We start from the raw sequence: 17330 nt of genomic DNA, 5'->3' as shown, positions 1-17330 counted from the left end.
TCCCTCCCCACCGCCCTCTCCTCCTCTCCTGGGACCTTGGATAATGTCCACAGGAGAACTTGGAAATAAAAAGCTGGTTTGTTTGTGTCCTTGGCACCCAGCCGCCAGCATCAACTCCCTGCAGCCCAGGAAGGGGCTGCCCTGGACAGCTTGACTCCCTCCCCACCTTGGGCAGCCAGATAACAGGCGGGCATTTCTTCCCAGAACTGGCATCACCACCTCCTGATCCCTTGGTCGGAAGTGCCCTCCCTTCATCACCACCTCCCGCCCCAGAGCTGATGGTGGGTCAGAGTCCAGGTGGGGGGGGGGGTACCCCACCCTGAGGTGCTCCTGTTCCCAGAGGTTGCTTAGGGGCAGGTCATTGACCTGTGGCCGCGAGCCCTCTGTGTTGCCCTGCTGCCCCCTGGAGCAGCCCCAGAGCTGGTTCTGGAAAGAGAGCTGTGGGCTAAAGGTCTCATTTCAATGCCCCGCTTCCTGCTGAGACGTCCCTTCTGCCAGACTCAGAGCTCCTAAGAGACTAGTCCCAGCCCCCACTTCCCTCTGGCTGATCCCCGAGACCAGGGAGCCAGAGGGGCTCAGCTGAGGAGGCCCTGCTCAGCACTGATACTCGACTCTCCCTGTTTCCGCTGCAGGTTAATCGCCTTAGAAATGGCAAAGATCCACACCATCCACGCCAATGGCACCCTGCCTAAGCCCACCCTCTGGCACAAGATGCACAACTATTTCACCCTGGTGAAGAATGAGATCAACCCCAGGTATAAAGCTCAATCGGGGAGGGCCCAAGGCCACCGCCATGGCCACTGCCACCAGTTCCACTGCCTTAATATGCTCCCCCTCACTGTTCTCCCATGGGGGCCTAGGGACTCGCTTCCTGCAGCCCCTTCAGACACCACTGCTGAGCCTCCATCTCTAGGTCAAGCTGGGCCCACTGACTAAATGCCAGAGGTTGACATCCGTGGTTCCAGCCCCGTGTGCTCATTTCCCTTGTCCTCGGGTCCTCTAAGGTCAAGGACACCTTCTCCCCCGCTTACTCAAAGAACCACTGAGGCTCTGAGACCACGCTCTGCTTCACCTCCCGGGGGCAGGACTTGTGTTCCCCAGCCCTGGTCTCTTTCTACCTGACCTGCCTGCTGAACAAAGAGACGGGCAGGGCCCTCAGAGAATGGGGTGCGGCTGGGCTCTGAGGCAGTCAGAGGAATTCGACCCATCCATCCACAAGCCCTTGGGATGTCAGGGTTTCTTTGAATTGCCTGGCCCGCTCCTGTACTCACCTGCCTCCCGGAACCCCCGTTTCCTGCCGTGTTCAGAAGAAGGTTTTGAACCTCTTCCCGGTTCAGTGGTCGCTGATGAAGGGGAGCCCAAATGAACCCACATTTGTAAGATGTGTGCGAACGAGAACGGGAAACATAAAGGATTAAAACCCTGCCCAGAAACCTAATCTCCCTCTTAAAAAACCAAGGCAGCTTACAAGTTGGGTAGCAACCCAGCTCTCTTGACAGGCAGAGTTGGAAACAACGGTGCCCCAGTCAAAGACGGCAGCCAGCTGAGTCTCTTTGCAGTGGGTGGCTGTCCATAGTCCTGCCAACGAACCGGTCCCCCACATCAGACTCAGCAGATGGCTCGCTACACCTCTGCTGAGTGTCCCTTTGCAGGGCTTCAACCTAGCAGCGGTCCAGTTCTGGTGCTCATTCTGCTTCATCCAGAACCAGGGTATTCAGGTCTGCTCCAACCTCACTTCCTTGGTCATGACCAAACTGGTTCAAAGTCCTGCTTCAGGCTAGTGACTCACTGTTTCCTTTGCTGCCCTGTCCGGGAAACGGGGCACTTCACCCCTCCTGACACTGCCTGTTCCCTGACAAGATGGGCTTCCCTGGCCCTCCCTTCCACTCCTTGGCCAGCACCCTGAAGTCAGTCTTGCTAGCTTTCAGACACCCAACTCTCCAACATGCCCTGAAATGCTGAGACCGGGACGAAAAGGTGGAGGGAAGGACGGGGGGTACTTCCTCTTCCACAAAGACAGGTAGCAGTGAGTCCCCGGTCCCTCCATTGCCTCCCTGGGGGCACTGAGCGCAGTATCTGTGCCAGAAGTTCATGGGACCAGAGTGCAGAAGAGGTTTGGGCACAAAGACCTTTCCCCCTCTCCGAAGATGTCAATGTGAAGGAAACCAGCACACAGGACAAACAGGAGTGCAGGTTGCAGTTGGCGCGGATCTTGTCTTGCGTGGATCCACAAGCGGCCGTCAAGAGATGCCAGGACACATCGCACCAGGTAAGCACGCTGCACCCGAGCGCTCTAAACTGCGCAAAGCAAGGAGGTCACGTTGAAGGTTGAACAACGAGTAAGGAAGACCAGAGAAGCATCCACGCACGTGAAATTACGGTGCTGGCGAAGAGTCTCAAAGGTACCGCGGGCCGCCAAACAACAAGCAAATCTGCCTGCGAAGAACTACAGCCAGAATGCTCCTCAGAGGCAAGGGTGGCGAGACTCCTCCTGCGGACTCCGGACATGCTGTCGGGAGAAACCAGTCCCTGGAGAGGGACAGCATGCTTGGGAAGGCAGAGGAGCCGTGAAAAGAGGAAGGCCCTGACGCAGTGGCTGCAACATGGGCTCAAACATGAGGACGGTTGTGCGCATGACTCCAGGCCAGGTAGTGCTTCATTCTGCTGCGCGCAGGGATGGACGCAACGGCTCCGACAGCAAGATGACAAGCCCAGAAGGGACGCTGCCCCTATTGTTGCGCTGGGCAGATTGGCCGCAGAAGAGCTCTTGGAAGAGATAGGACAGCAAAGATGCTGTTTTGAGGACAGTGGTGTTTCTGATCCCAGCCACGATCCTTTCAGTGGATTCGCATGCGTGCCCGAAGCCGGGCAGTGAGGAAGGGAGGCTGAGAACAAGGAGTGACAGCGCTGGTGAAGGGTGCTGCATGGACCGCGGGCTTGGGTGCTGCCTGCAGAAGCAGCGCATCGACCGCGAAAGACGCCCTGCCAGCCACTCCTCGGAAGCAAGGATGATGAGCCTTTGCCTCACGTTCTTCAGAAATGTTCTCAAAGGGGCCCAGTCCCTGGGGAAGGACATCAGGCTGGGCAGACCCGAAGGGCAGCAAAAGGGAGGCCAGTGATGAAGCGGATCACCCCAGGAGCTGCTCCAGGGAGGGTGGTGCAGGACGGGGTGCTGTCTTGTTTCATTGAGCATGGGAGGGGGTGCTATGAGTCAGAAGAGGCTCGCTGGCCTCCAACAACAACATTCCCCTGTGAGTGCGCCTTTGGTGAAGGTACAATGTGTCCATGCACACACACACAGACACACACATGCACACATGGTTTCCCACCGAGAGCCTCCCACTGACTTCACTGGTGATCCGGCACTCCCTCTGGCTGAGTTGTGTAGGACAGCCTGAACTTGCCTCCTCTCTGGCCACGTTCAGACCCACGTGACGTGTCCCGTTACCTCCAAAAGTGCGACTGCCTCCCACCACCACCCCGTCAGACTAGGTGAGCCCACGGAGCACAGGGTCCTCTTGCTGACCAGATCCTCCAGTCGCCTAGCCCACCCCCTCCATTGGATAGATGGGAAACCTGAGCCCACCCCCACCCCCACCCCCGGAGATGGGCCTTGCCCAAGGGTCCATGCGGATGTGTGGCAGCGCAAGGACCAGAGGCCAAGCCTCCAAGTGCTCAGGTGCCATCTTGGCCAACTTCTCTGGGCTGTGCTGTCACCGGGAAGCCTTGTGGGCAGTGGGCTAGCCCCAGAGAAGAGTCAAGTCCCCTTGCTTGATTGGCCCTCGTCAGATCTTTGACCTTGGACGAACCAAGTTGTGTAACGTGTCCGTGCCTGCCTGCCCTCTGCTCGCCTGGTCGGTTCCAAAAGCAGGGTGACGCCGAGCACTTGCAGACCAGGAACCTCGAGTTCCTGCCGTTGCTTAATACTCCTGATGGATGAAGCCATCTTTGTTTCACAACCACGGATTGACTGGGATGTAAAATGACAAAGAAGCACCAACAGGACATTGGCTCTGTCCCCAAGGAGTGTATGGACCACCGGGATGAAGAGGACATGCCCCCTCAACAGCCACAAAACCAATGGGGTGTGAGTCGTTTATGCTGGGGTCAGGGTGGGGGCAGAGATGGCCTGGCAGAGATGAGCGTCAAGGCCGTTCCGGGCCCAGGTGGGGGTGGAGGGGTGGGGAGGCGGGACGGCAGGAACCAGGTTTGCTCAGCGATGTTGAGTAGAGGTTGGCAGGAGCTGATTGGGGCAGGTGCTGGGAGGGGTCGTGGGAGACGGGGCTGCAGAGCTGGCTTGCAGCCAGATCATGCTGGGCCTTACATGTCGGGCGAGGGGGCAAGCTGTCGTTCAGAGGCAGTGCAGTGTCGTGCTGCGTAGTTGAGCTAGGGAGTGACCTGGGCGGGATCGTGGCTTAGGACCATAGCTCTGCCTGCCAGTCTGGTGAAGAACAGACTTGGGGGGTTGGAGAGGTAGGAGGAGCCTGGGGTGTTTGCCCATGAAGTGGATTGGAGGTCTTGCATTAGACCCCAGAGGGCTGCATTTTGACAGGCTCTGAGGCAGGTGGCCTGAGGACAGCTTCACCAGGAGGCTAGAGATGAGGGCCAACCGGTGGGGAGACCCTGTGGGAAGAGTTCTGACCGCCTTGGTCTTTGGCGGGAGATGGGGCCTGCAGGGGCTGTTAAGGTGGCTGGGAGCAGGAGGGACTGACTGCCTCGGGCACATCAAGAGAGGTCCTGGGGGGAACCTGCAAGTGGTAAATCCACGTTGGGCAGGAAGTGAAGATTCTGCCCCTGTCCAGATCAGGAGGGGCCCTGAGAGCAGAGGGGTTGGCTTGGCAGGTGGCTGTCCCTTCCAAGGAGAACCAGCTGGAGAGGCCCCAGCCCCTTCGTGTGGCTCAGTGTCCTTGAGAGGCAGGACAGGAGGTGGCAGCGGAGGGACAATTTTGCCAGCGTGTGAATGTTTTGATGACGCACTGTGGTGACAGGCAGTCCCCAGATTACAAACAATCTGTCCCTAGATTGGAACAGTCAGGTCCGGTTGGTGTCCAGTATCAGTCAGTCAAATGTTTGTCTGTGTGGTCAGCATACCTCTCCACGTGTAAAAGACAAGAAGAAACACTCGCCGGAATGTGGGAACATCTTCAGTGTCAGAACACAGTAGGAACAATCCTATTTTGATGCAGGTCACACTGAGGGAAGCCCATTTGCGATTAGCAGCCATTGCACCAACCTCGACTTTCTAAGACTATTCAATTAGGAGGGACCCCCCCACCCCACCCCCGTGGCATTGCAGGTTATGTGTTGGATTGCTCGCTGCAAAGTCGGAAGTTCGAACCCGTCAGCTGCCGCTCTAGAGGAAGATGAGGCTCTCTGCTCCTGTAGAGTCACTGTCTCGGAAACCCACGGGGGCGGTGCTGCCCTGTTCTTTAGGGTCCCCATAAGTCTCATGACTCGATGGTTGGGCGTGAGGTTTTAAGGGGCCTGGCTCCTTGTGGCAGGCTGGGTGCCTATCACCTGGCATAGCTCCTGTCTGCCAAGCGGACAGCCTTGAACGTGGCCGGTGGTGTCAGGACTGAGGGTGGTGGAGCTGGCGGTGTTTCAAGCGCTCAGAGGAGGACCGCCCAGTGGCTGAATGCTGCCCGCCCAGGAGATAGAAGGTCCGGGCTGTTCCCACACTAACCATCTGCATGGCCTTGGGGTGCGGTTGGGGTGGGGGTCAGATGGAGGTCAGTCCCCTGGGCGGCTGGCATCTTTGAGTGTCAGAGGCATGAGTTCTGGCAGGGACCTGGTAAAACTGGAGGAAGGCTCCTCGTTTTTATCTGTACATTTTTATTCGGGGGTGGGGGGTGGTGGGGGTGGGTGGGTTGTGCTTAAAAGGAAAAGTAGCTTTTGAAGGAGAGCTGTGGGCTTGACACCCGCTCCCCAGCCTATGCAGAGCCCCAGGGCACTGGGGTCCTCCGGGAGACTCAGTTTAATGTCAGAGCCTAAGGAGCCCTAGGCTTAGCCCTGGGCTAAGCATTGGGCTACTATCTGTGACCACACCAGTTCAAACCCACCAGCAGCTCCTTGGGAGAAAGAAGAGGCCACCTGCTTGCGTAGAGATTTACAGTCTCGGAAATCCCACGGAGCTGCTCCGCTCTGTTCTGTCTTATAGTTGCCATGCGTCGGAGTCGACTTGGAGGAAGTGGGGGATCCAGCTGGGCGGGCACATCTGGAGGCTGGGAGGAAACCTCTCACTGGCCTGGAGCTGGACTCCCTCCAGAGCTGGACTCAGTGATCTAAGATCTTCTTTGGCCTTGACCTTCTCTGAGCCTGTGGCTTTGGGACTTGGGCTCAAAGCGTGCCGAAATCTGGTCCTGCCTCTCTCTCCTAGGCTCAGGCTTGGGGCTGCCACCATCTCTGGCTCCTGGTATCTGCGCTCTGACCCTGGGCTGAGCTGAGGGCCGAGCAGCCTGTCCTGGAGGAAGGTCCCAGGCCATACCTCCTTCTCAGCCTTCCTCCCGGGCTCCTGCAGCACGCAGGGAGAACCACGTGACTGAAAACAAGGCCCGGGCCTCCTCCCCTCTCCCCATTGGTGGTTCTGGATTTTCAGGGCTGGTCTAACTGTTGGCTTTTTCAGTGTGCCTACAGGCCAAAGTGCAGAGCCTCGGAGCACAGCATGCCTCACCAAACTGCCTGTGGTAACCTCACAGACTGATGAGCCGGGAATTCTGTCCTCAGAAACAGACGCCTGCCCTGTGCCGTGGGGCGGGGGCGGGGCGGGTGGAGGGGCAGCACCCACATGCTTTTGTTTGTGCTCTCATTGCCTGTGCCACACCCGCTCTGGGGTGGGGGCCGTGGTCTGGGGCAAGGACTCACCTGCATTCTCAGTGGACAGGAGGAGTTACAGGCAGCTCCAAGCAAGTGCTTTTAGATGGAAAGACCCAAATACTCCCTGGAGTCCCTGGGTGGGGGTGGGGGGGCGACCGTCGGCACCTTTGGCTGCTATCTGGAAGGTGGGAGGTTTGAGTTCACCCAGAGGCGTCTCGGAAGAAAGGCCTGGCGATGGCCTTCAGAAGAGCTCGCAGGTGAAAGCTGTGTAGGTCCCAGGTCTATGAGACCCACGGGGTTTCCAGGATTCAGAACGATTCCCTGGCATCTCGTCTGGTTTTTGCTTTGTTTCATGGTTGTGTGCGTATGTGTTGGACAATCTCTGCACATACAATTCGGTGCCGGCGATTCAGCCTCCCGGTTGAGCCACCTTTACCGCAGCCTTCTCCAAAGGATCCCACGTCGCAAACACAAACGTCCTGCCCCCGGCTCCCTCTCCACCCTTTGGACTCGCTTTGTCGAGTGGACGGTATCTAGGTAATTCCTTCCGACAGTAAATGCTGACTGCCAAACATTACTTTCCAAATAAAATGACTTTAGGGGATCGCGTCAGTGCAGCATTTTCTCCAGGCTCTAATAGTTTAGGGGGGTGTGTGTCATCTGCCCTCAGTGACCCCCAGAAAGTCCAGATTCTAGGGAATGCTGGTCTGTTCTGCATCACCCACCCACGCCTCCCCCCTCTGTGTCAGAATGGTTTGGTGCGGTTTCCTATTCCTTGATCCTGTAGGAATGAGGCCAAGAAATGGTTTGATTTGGGGGGGGGCCTGGGGGGCCAGGAGATGAGAAGGTGAGCCTTCTCTCGGCGGTCCCTTCCACTGGCGACATTCTCGGCTGTTGGAACAGATGGCGAGGACACAGCAAGACCTAACTCGGCCTCTAAGCGCTCACGGTGCACCAGCCGGTCCCCAGGGCCCCGTTTCTCCATGGGAAGAACTTGGTGGGGAGCCTGGGCGGAGGGTCACCCCTTCTCCTCGGAAGTTTTCCTGCCCACTGGGCATGTTGTCTCTGAGTCTGGAGGGGTTAAGTCTTGATGTTTCCTTTCCCACTTCTCCCTGGGCCTCCTTCCTCACCCCCTCCTCCTCTCCGTCCTCATTGCCGCCCGCCGTTCGGCCTGGGGCTCTGTCTGCAGCGCTCACAAAGGAGGCTGGGGAGCAGGGAGCCCGCCTTGGTCCCTCTTCACCCGTGACACCGTTGGGCCTCGAGACCCAGCCCCTTGGTCCAAGGTCCCTCTGCAGATAAGGAGCCCTGGTGGCAATAGGGTTAAGCTCTTGGTTGGGAGTTGGAAACCAGGTTGGTTGTTCTAGCCCACCCACTGGCTCCATGGGGAAGACAGACTGGCAATGGGCTGTTGTACAGGTCACAGCCTGACAAGCCACATCAGGGTGCCCCGAGCGCACATCCTCTCAGCCACCCCTAGGAGAGGACTCTGCTGTAAGAGAGTGATGGGGCCAGAGGTGGGGGGCTCCTGAGGCCCAGCCATGTCTGTCTGTGCCCTGCCCTCACCAGCCACCCCTCTTGCCCCTGTCCAGCCTCTCTGCAGGTGTCCCAAAGGTTGAGGTGCTGGAGCAGGAGCTGGCCTGGCTGAAGGAGCACCTGTCCCAGCTGGAGTCCCCAGTGGTGCTCTGCCACAATGACCTGCTCTGCAAGAACATCATCTACAACAGCGACAAAGGTATGGCGACTTGGGCCTGGGCCAGCCACGCACGGGCCAGCAAGAGGCGGCCACGTCTGGGGCTGTGGCGTGCGTTTTCCCTCCATGGTGAGAAGAGGATTAGGAAGCAGAAATGTCCACGTAGGCAAATCATTCTGTGTCCAGAGAGATTATAAATGCACGAGGCGTGGGAGGACGCCCAAGCCCCTCCCAAGAGCTCCTCTGGACTCCAAGGGCACTGTGGCTGGCCCAAGGCCTTCGTAGAGGGAGCCTCCTGTAGGTCTCAGCGAGGGCTCCCTCTCCCTGGGCTTCCTTAGCTTTGTACCTGATCCCCAGTCAAGCTGAGGCTGGGGAAGGGCTGAGCACCCGGCAGGCGGACAAATGGGCAGGGGGAAGGAAGCAGGGTAGGGAGACTTCTGAAGAGGAGGGGGAGTTCGGCTGGGAAGCAGGAGGTCATGAGTGCTTTCTAGCAGTGGGGGGAGGGGGGATGGGGAGGACACCTTGAGAGGCCCTGCTTCTAGCTCCTGGGACCCACCCCTCTGCTTCTCTGCCTCCAGGTCACGTGCGGTTCATTGACTATGAATATGCCGACTACAACTACCAAGCCTATGACATTGGCAACCATTTCAATGAGTTTGCAGGTGAGGGATGTGGGCACCCTCCTGTGATGGAGGGGAAGGCCACCCAAAGGGACGTGGAGGGGGGCCTACATCCTTGGGGAGAGACACAGCTTGCCTTCCGAGTTCCACATCTCCGGGCAGGCGGGACCCATCTACACAGACCACGCCCATTATCCCCTGCCTGGCTTGCAGCTTGGTGTGAATTGGGAAAAATGCACGCTTTGGGCTGCAATCCACAGGGTCGGTCGGCAGTTCAAAACCACCAGCAGCTCCAAGGGAGAAAGACTGAGCTTTCTACTCCCGTGAACGGTTAAGGATCTAGGAAACCCACACGAGTCACTGTAAGTCAGCCCTGAGGGATGGCAGTGACCTCAGCGTCCCTCCTCCCCAGTCCTGTCCAGGTGTTTCCACACCCAGGCCCTGAGGGGGCTGACCAAGCTGTACGTAGCTGTTGGCCCCGGGGCATCAGGGGAACTCATACCAGTACGTACCCTGCAACTTGGCTTACCCAGGGTTCAAATCCTGGCTTTGCTGCCTCGTCACAGTGTGGCCCGCGGGCAGGTAGCTTCTCTTGCTCTGCCTCTGTGAAGTGGAGATGATAGGAGTCCTTGTCCTCAGGTGCTGTCCAGTTGGGTCCAACTCATAGTGACCCTGTGTGCAACAGAGCAGCACTGCTGCCCGCCCGGCACTATCCTCCCAGTTGTTCTGTGTGAGCCCATCCTTGCAGGCTAGCGTGTGAAGGATCTTCATCTTTTTCTGCTACCCCTGTACTTGGCCAAGCATGGTGAATCAATCTCCCCCTCTCTCTCTTTCTCACACACACCCCTGCACCAAACATACTGCCCCCTAGTCAATTCTGACTCATAGTGAGTCTGTAGGGCAGGGCAGGGTTGAATTGCCCCCATGGGTTTTGCTGAGACTGTAACTTTTTAAAAAAAAACAAAATAGGGAGGCTGGTGGTTTCTAACTGCTGACCTTGCAATTCACAGCAGGCTCCCTGCTCCTGGTACATACTAAGCATCATTTAAGTGTTTGCTGCTGATCTTGGCCAGGGAAGCCTTCCTGCAACAGGGGAGAGTAGAGCCGGGGAGGGAGATGTTAGATTAGGGGCGGATATCCCAAGTGAGCTCTGTCAAGGTGTTATGGACACTTGAGGACTTCATTGTTGAAAATCATTAGATGGATGCGGGGGGGCTGGAGGCACTTCTCCCCAGGCTTTGTGGGGTGCTGAACTTAGTGTGGCCAGCCGCTGTAGCTTAGCATAGGTGAGACTGGCCCAAACCCATGGAGAGCCCTGCCCTTCCTCAACCAGCCTCAGCTACCACCCAGCACCAATAGGGCCCTTTCTGGAAAGCCAGGCGGCCAGACCAGCTAGCACTATTGATACCTGTGGGTGGGGCTCCCTGGGCAGCCACTGGCTGTGCCTAGAAACCTGGAGGGATGCCAGGACCTCAGCTGGGTGGTAAAGTGGGGCACAGAGCAGAGACTGGCACCAATGGGCTTGGGACCTGCTATGTGCTCAGCTGGCAGGCCTGCTGGCATATCCAGAAGAGATCGTTCTTGGGCATTGAAGCCCTAACCTACCACACAGAGCAAAGTCCGGCTGGAGTTTCTCTCAGGGGCCAGATTGCCCCGGCTCCCCTGTTGAGAACAGAGGAGGCAGCAGCTAGCTTTGGGGGAAGGGGAGGCGCCTTCTGGGCTCTCAGGAGTGAGGAAGGAGCAAGGGACTGGGGATAGGGGGCAGAATCGCAACCCTCACCCCACTTCCACAGCTTGGTGCCCTTGGGCCTGTCCCTTCTCCCTGGGCCTGAGTTTCTGCCCACCTAAGGAGACCCTCCTCTAATTATACCTTGCGGCCTCAGGTGTGCTGCTTGGAAAGTGCATGAAGGACAGGAGCGGGAGGAAGGGCCGCGGAGGAAAGCAGCGGCACAGTCCCATCTAAAGTCGCCCTCTTCTCTCTCCGTACCAGCTCTTAGCTCTTCCTGTCTCTGGGGTCACTGCCACTGTCCACCTCCTGACCCCCTCTGGCTGTGGCTGCCACAATGGGCTGGAGGAGTCCTGGGATGGCGGCAGCCCTGGAAGGGGGGCCCAAGCCTTCTGTTTCAGGGGTTCCAAGTCTGGCTGCTGTCCAAGCATCCAGAGAACGGAACAGGGCTGGGCGTACCGGAAGGAGCCCTGGGGCCCTGTAGGTTAGGTGTGGACTGCTAACCGGAAGGTTGGCAGTTCAAACTCGCCATCCATCCTGAGAGACACAGATGAGGCTCTAAGTGCCCATTACGGTCCCAGATGCCCTCGCCTGGGCCTCTCGGAATTGATGTGGGCCTCGGCGGCAGTGGGGTCGGGTTTTATCGGTTGGGCCTCGCGGCAGTGGGGTTGGGTTTTATCGGTTGGGCCTCGTGGCAGTGGGGTTGGGTTTTGTTGGTTGGTTGGTTCTGTCGATTTAGTCAGCTCTCCAAGAGATGTCACCAAAAGGAGCCCGCTCAGCCCCCATCAGGGAGGCTGAGACCCGCACGTGCAGGGCAGCCCCTCACATGATGAGTGACGATGGCATTCGTACCAGTGGGAAGAAAGGGCGCCCCTGCATGATGTGGACGGGGAAGCACTTGGCTGTGAACCCAAGGGTTCACGGTTCAGGCCCACCCGGAGGCACCGCAGGAAAAAGGTCTGACAATCTACATCCAAACACCAGCCCCTGGCACCCCGTGAAGCACAGTGCCACTTGGCACCTGGGTCACCGTGAGTGGGCGCTGACACAGGGCCCGTGTTGGAAGCTTGCAGTGGAGAAAGGGCCCTGCCGGGCTGGAGGAGATGGGCCTGTCTCCAGCATCTCTGTCTGCCCAACCCCGTCAGGTGTGAATGATGTCGATTACTGCCGCTACCCCTCACGCCAGATCCAGCTGCAGTGGCTGCGCTACTACCTGCAGGCCCACAAGGGGGGCCCTGTGACCCCCAGGGAGGTGGAGAAGCTCTACGTGCAAGTCAACAAGTTTGCCCTGGTGAGCACCTGGGCCCCGGGGTGGGGACGGAAGAGACCGATGGAGGTGCCAGGACCCACCCTCTCTCCTACCAGGAGGAGGCAGAGCCCAGGGTCCGCAGTGAGGTCCAGGGACACCCACCCTGCCTCTCAGAGTCCCGGAAAAGTCACCTCAGTTGCGCCTGTCTTACCAAGATGTCCTGATCCCTTGGCTAAGCCTGCCTGCACTGTCTGCTAGAGGGTGACGGGGTGTGGAAGCAGGTGGGAGACTGAGCGGCCCCAGCTTCCCATCTGGGCAGTGCTCTCAGGAGGACTGCGGTTTTCTGCCGTCTGGACTCAGTTCCTGAGCTGCGTTGCCCCGAAGAGCAACCGGGCTCTCCTGCTCCAAACGCTGCAGTCAGTGGGTTGGGCCTGTGCGTACGGCTCCTGCCACGTCTCTTCTGCCATGTGCCCAGGGGATCACTCACTAATCTTAGTACCGCCAGCCAGGTATACACAAGACGACGAGCCAGCTGTCCTGATGTCGGCGTACAGACTAGATAGACTCCTTAGGAGAGTCCTGGTTTTGATGGACTAGGCACAGAAACGACCCTGCCGGCCTCCTCTTCTTCAGGGTCCACCCACCTCCCTGGAGTCGGCTTTCTGTGTCACCCTGCTCCCGGGGTGAGCCATGCCCCTCTCCGGGACATGCAGAGAGGAGAGAGCCTGTGTGCGACTGGCCGCGCCTCGGGGTTTTCAGAGGCAGGTTGCCAGGCCCTTCTCTGGAGGTGCCTAGTGGAACACCCCCCCACCCCCACCTCACCCCCGCCAGCATTTCATTTGCCGCCCAGCCTCTTGACCGTTTGCAGACTCACCAAGAGAGTTGGGTCAATCACACTTGCTCATTGATCCGTGCTCCCTTCCAAGTCCTGGGAAGAAGAGGGCGTTGGAGGGAGGTGCCGGGTGAGGGCTCTGGGTGGGGTGGGAGGGAGGAGAGCCTGGAGAAGTCATAGGGCGACTTCTGTTGGCCCCACGGCAGCCCAACGCCACATCTGATTTCTTGACCCTGCGGTGAACTGGGACCCGGAGGACACTCCTGGCTCTGAGGTCAGCTTGGTCCTAGTGTGAGCCAGTCCCAGGGGGAGGGCCGCCTGGGGAAGGACATCCTGCCCATATCATACATCATCCTGATGACCTGGCCCGGTGAGCTTCAGGGCCAGGGTACTGGCACGCCTCGCTCCCCCATTCCCTTGGGGCTCCAGCTCCTCTGCAGGCCTTCCATTGGCCACAGCCTCGGGGAGCCATTCCCGCCACACCGGAGGCTCCCCCAGGTCGAGTGTGAGCCCCACTCAGGCTGGGGAACCAGCTACAAGCCCTGCAGCCCTGTTCCCCTGCTTGGCTCAGCCCCTGCCTGGGGCACACACCTTGGACCCAGGGCCAGAGTGGAACCTCCAAAACTGCCCAGTAACTTGGCTTCCCCGCCAGGTGACTGCCAAGCTCCAGGCTCCGTGTCTCCCAGGGGCCTGTGTCCCCCTGGCTGCGTAGGTCCGTGCCATGCACAGGAGGGCCACCCTGACCCTCTCTCGTCCGTTTGCAGGCCTCTCACTTCTTCTGGGCACTCTGGGCCCTCATCCAGAACCAGTACTCCACCATCGACTTTGATTTCCTCAGGTCAGTCTTGGGGACAAGTGTGTGTGTGTGTGTGTGTGTGTATGTGTGTGTGTGTGTGTGTTGTGTGGTGGGCAGACAGACACGGATGGGACTGGGTAGACTTTGGAACTTAAGGTATGGGACAAATGGGTCTCTGGCACCTGTTTCTCTGCTCTGGGGATCTCAGTCCAACCCAGTCCAGCTGTGTGCCATGATTCACTGCCCCAGGGGAGGTCTAGAGCCATAGGTAAGCTGAGAGCACCCCAATAGCAGTGGAGTCGGGTCCCTGCCCTCCTCTCCTGATGCCCCCGCTGATGGTCCACAGGGCTGGTGGAGCTCCGGAATGCAATTCCGAGAGAGATCATGGGCCCATTTTACAGTCCTGCAGCCAGTTCTGGAGAGCAGTGTGGCTTGCTGAAGTCTACGGGATGGTTTAGTGGTGACCCAGGAGCCCCAGTGGCGTCGTGCATTATGCATCTTGCTGTTAAATGCAAGGTCGGCAGTTCAAAACTGCCAGACACTCTCCTGGAGAACGATGAGGCTTTCTACTCCCGTAAACAGTTAAACCTACAGGGGCAGTTCTACCCTGTCCTGTAAGGTGGCTGTGAGTTTTGTGCAGTGTCCCTGCCGACACAGCTGCATCTGGCGGTACCTGCCCTGCGCGTGGAGTTGGCAGCCTGGGTGGAGGGAGATTCGAGTCGTCCCCCTTCCTGGTCCAGCCCCTGACAACCTTCCTTTCTGTCCAGCCTCAGCTGAAAGGGAGTCACAGCCCCACCTGCAGGGCACGCTGGCTCTTCCTGAACACCCTGAGTAGCACCAGTTTTCCACTGGTCTCCCCTTGGCCGCCCACCCCCTCCAGCTCCTACCCTGTCTCCCTGCAGGTATGCTGTGATCCGCTTCAACCAGTACTTCAAGGTGAAGCCGCAAGTGTCTGCCTTGGAGATGCCAAAGTGACCAGCATCCCCCAGCCCTCCCTGCTCATCTGTCTCACAGGCTCGCCCTGCTCTGGGGCCACATGTTGGGACAGATGGGGTGTCCAAGGAGAAAGGTCGGCCCCTGCCCCCAGTGAATGCCACTCTAGACCTCTCTCCTTCTGTTTGGACTTGGGGGGGGGGTCCCCTTCATTTCCCCAAGCCTAAGGGGAAGTGCCTGCCGACAGCCAGAGCCACCAGCACCAGGAATGGGGCTATTAGTACCCCTCTCCCCAGGCCGCCGCAGCCCCAGGCTGTGGGGTAGCCATGGTGTGTCTGCCCTTCCTTGCTGGGGGAAGGTGGGAGGGCTTCTTTCTACCTCCAGCGCCCAAGCTTGCAGCCCACCCCCACACCAACTCCAGACGAACTGACAGATGGACCGAGGCACATAACCCATGGGGTCTAGAATTGGGCCCGGCAGCTCTCCGTGCAGCCACCCGACCTAAGCCCCTCACTTTCAACCCCACCGTGGCCAACGCTCTTCCCTCCCGGAGGCCACGGATCCTGTGTGGCCTCCCTCCCAGCAGCCTGCCGAGGGAGCAGGAAGGTGTGGGCTCTGCCCTCGAAGGCCTGGCCGAAGGGGACTTTGCTGACAGACAGTAGTGGCCAGCCTGCCCATGAGGGGCTGCCTCCCCAGCTTAGCTTCTCACGAAGTGGACCCCAGGCCTTCCCGCTGGGGCGCATCGAGGGAGTCGGGGCCCAGGGCCTACAGAGGGTAGGATGGAGGTGGTGCTGAGCTGGTGGTCCAGACGGACCCTCAGAGGCTGTGCCTCCTTGGTGCCCTCACAGCAACCCCCCACCAGCCTAGAAAGTGATTCATTTCTATTATCCTGGTTTTCTGCATTAAAATGGCCACTTCTGGAGCTGCCTTTTGAGCGAGAATGGAGGGGAGGCCTTGACGTGAGGGTGCGGGCGTGTTGGTGAGTCTCTCTTGGCGTCTTGCCGTCTGCCTGGACTGGGAGGGGGAGTGTTCCACCCCTTTCTATAGCCCCTTGTGTTTGGCTCTACACTGTGTGTGTGTGTGCGCGCGCACACTTGAAGTGGCAGTGGGGCCTGTACACTTAGGACTGTGCCACCTCAGGTGCCCGGCGCCTCCGGGCAGGCTGGGCAGCTGGCTACACCTGATGTAGTGCTGCCTAGGAGCTGGACTGTGGACAGCAAGGAGCATGGAGCCCTCCCGAGGCCACAAGCCACCTCTGCTCCCAGCTACTGGGGGCGGGAACGTGAGAGGGGCTGCTCTCCCTGTCCTGGGAAGGGTGATTCCCAGAGCCAGCACTTTCTTTGAAAGGACAGAGGGAGGGGCAAGCAGACGTCCCTCTCTGCAGCCCCCGTTGTTGCAGCTGCACCTGTGGGGCTGGGCTGCAGCAGAAGGTCCCAGAATGCAGCCAACACGCTCCAAGGTCCGGTGGGTGGACGCTGCCTGCCAAGGCCCAGGTGTCATGGCAACGGCTGGAGCTGACAGGCCTCCTCCAAGGTCATGGGGCCCCTGTGTGGCTGGCAGGAACCAGGCCTTGAGGGACACTTTAGTGTTGTGCATGGCAGTGGGGAAGATGTGCCCAGAGCTGGGCAGTTGGGCTACCCTAGGTTGTCCTGGGGTCAGTGGTGGTGGCCACGGCCTTCCTAGGCTCCAAACAGCACAATTCCTCTTGGCACCACCTGGGCCCTCAGCTCCACTTCCAGCCGCTGGGCCTCTCCATTGATGCAGGGCTCTAAGAACAGTTGCCCTGTGCTCCGGGGCCCCAGACCCCAGCTGTACCCAAGAGGTCACCAGCAGACAACCTTCCCTGACCTAAAGAGACCACATCCTCCATCCCCAGAGGGTAGTATGCAGTGGAGGGCCCACCTCTCCCTTGTCCTGAAACTAACCCACACCCGGCCTGCTCATCCAGGGTCTAGACCTTGGAGGCGTCTCGACGCCGGCCAGGGTTAGAGTCCTGGCCGGGGAACTGACCCGCCACCCTGCAGGAATGGCCCAAGAGTGAGCCTTGCTGGTAACGGACATGACACTCAGTCCTGGCCACTGCAATCCACCTGAGACTCCAGAGGGCTAGAAGAGGATGTAAGGGTGGAGCCAAGTGGGGGCCTGCCTGATTTCATCTGGAATTTGCCCTACATGTAAACCCGCAGTAGGCGGGAAGGGGCCCTAAAGATGCAACTCTCCCACAGACCACTAGAGGGCAGGCGCCGCAGGCCACAGGCGCCCTCATCTTTCCCACCAGGGTCCCTGAGGACTGGTCCCTAAAGCTGGCCAGGGAGACCCCGTTGAGAGTAAAGGGGCGGAGACACAACGCCCGGGGAGCGGGGCTGGGGAAACTCACAAGAGGTTTCACTCTGGTTCCCTCCAAGTTTGAAGTCCGTCTACACATGCCTGCGCCCACCACCACCCTCCCCAATCTGCAAATCCCTTTTCCAGGGCTTAGGAGCCTTTGCTGGAATACTCCCGGTGTCTGGAAGTGGGCTACCACTTTTAAACACTTCTGTCGTAAAGCTCTCTCTGTCAAGCCAGAACACTGGCCTTGGAGAATTTCACCTGCGAGACCAGGTTGTACCTCAAGAACTCCTTGTCCCCAGGCAGATCTTGAGAAAGCAGTTTTGTCCTCGCCCCCCCGCCC

At 59.0% G+C, this 17330-nt stretch overlaps 1 protein-coding gene across 1 annotated transcript in view; it reads left to right on the top strand.

The window, feature by feature from the left end:
- Positions 1 to 15581, top strand: part of ETNK2 (ethanolamine kinase 2) — a 20077-nt gene extending 4496 nt beyond the window's left edge. The window contains exons 3-8 of the mRNA XM_004699826.4: positions 633 to 755; positions 8403 to 8545; positions 9082 to 9165; positions 11995 to 12140; positions 13695 to 13768; positions 14629 to 15581. Of these exons, the coding sequence (XP_004699883.1) occupies positions 633 to 755; positions 8403 to 8545; positions 9082 to 9165; positions 11995 to 12140; positions 13695 to 13768; positions 14629 to 14701 (643 nt within the window). The 3' untranslated portion in view covers positions 14702 to 15581. The remainder of the gene's footprint in view (positions 1 to 632; positions 756 to 8402; positions 8546 to 9081; positions 9166 to 11994; positions 12141 to 13694; positions 13769 to 14628) is intronic.
- Positions 15582 to 17330: the final 1749 nt, after the last annotated feature.

Source organism: Echinops telfairi, unplaced genomic scaffold (genome assembly GCF_000313985.2).
Source record: "Echinops telfairi isolate 266 unplaced genomic scaffold, ASM31398v2 ScPeMD7_7424;HRSCAF=8462, whole genome shotgun sequence".
Classification (NCBI taxonomy): Eukaryota; Metazoa; Chordata; class Mammalia; order Afrosoricida; family Tenrecidae; genus Echinops; species Echinops telfairi.
The sequence above is the reverse complement of the archived record's forward strand: the minus strand, read 5'-3'. Positions and strand labels throughout refer to the sequence as shown.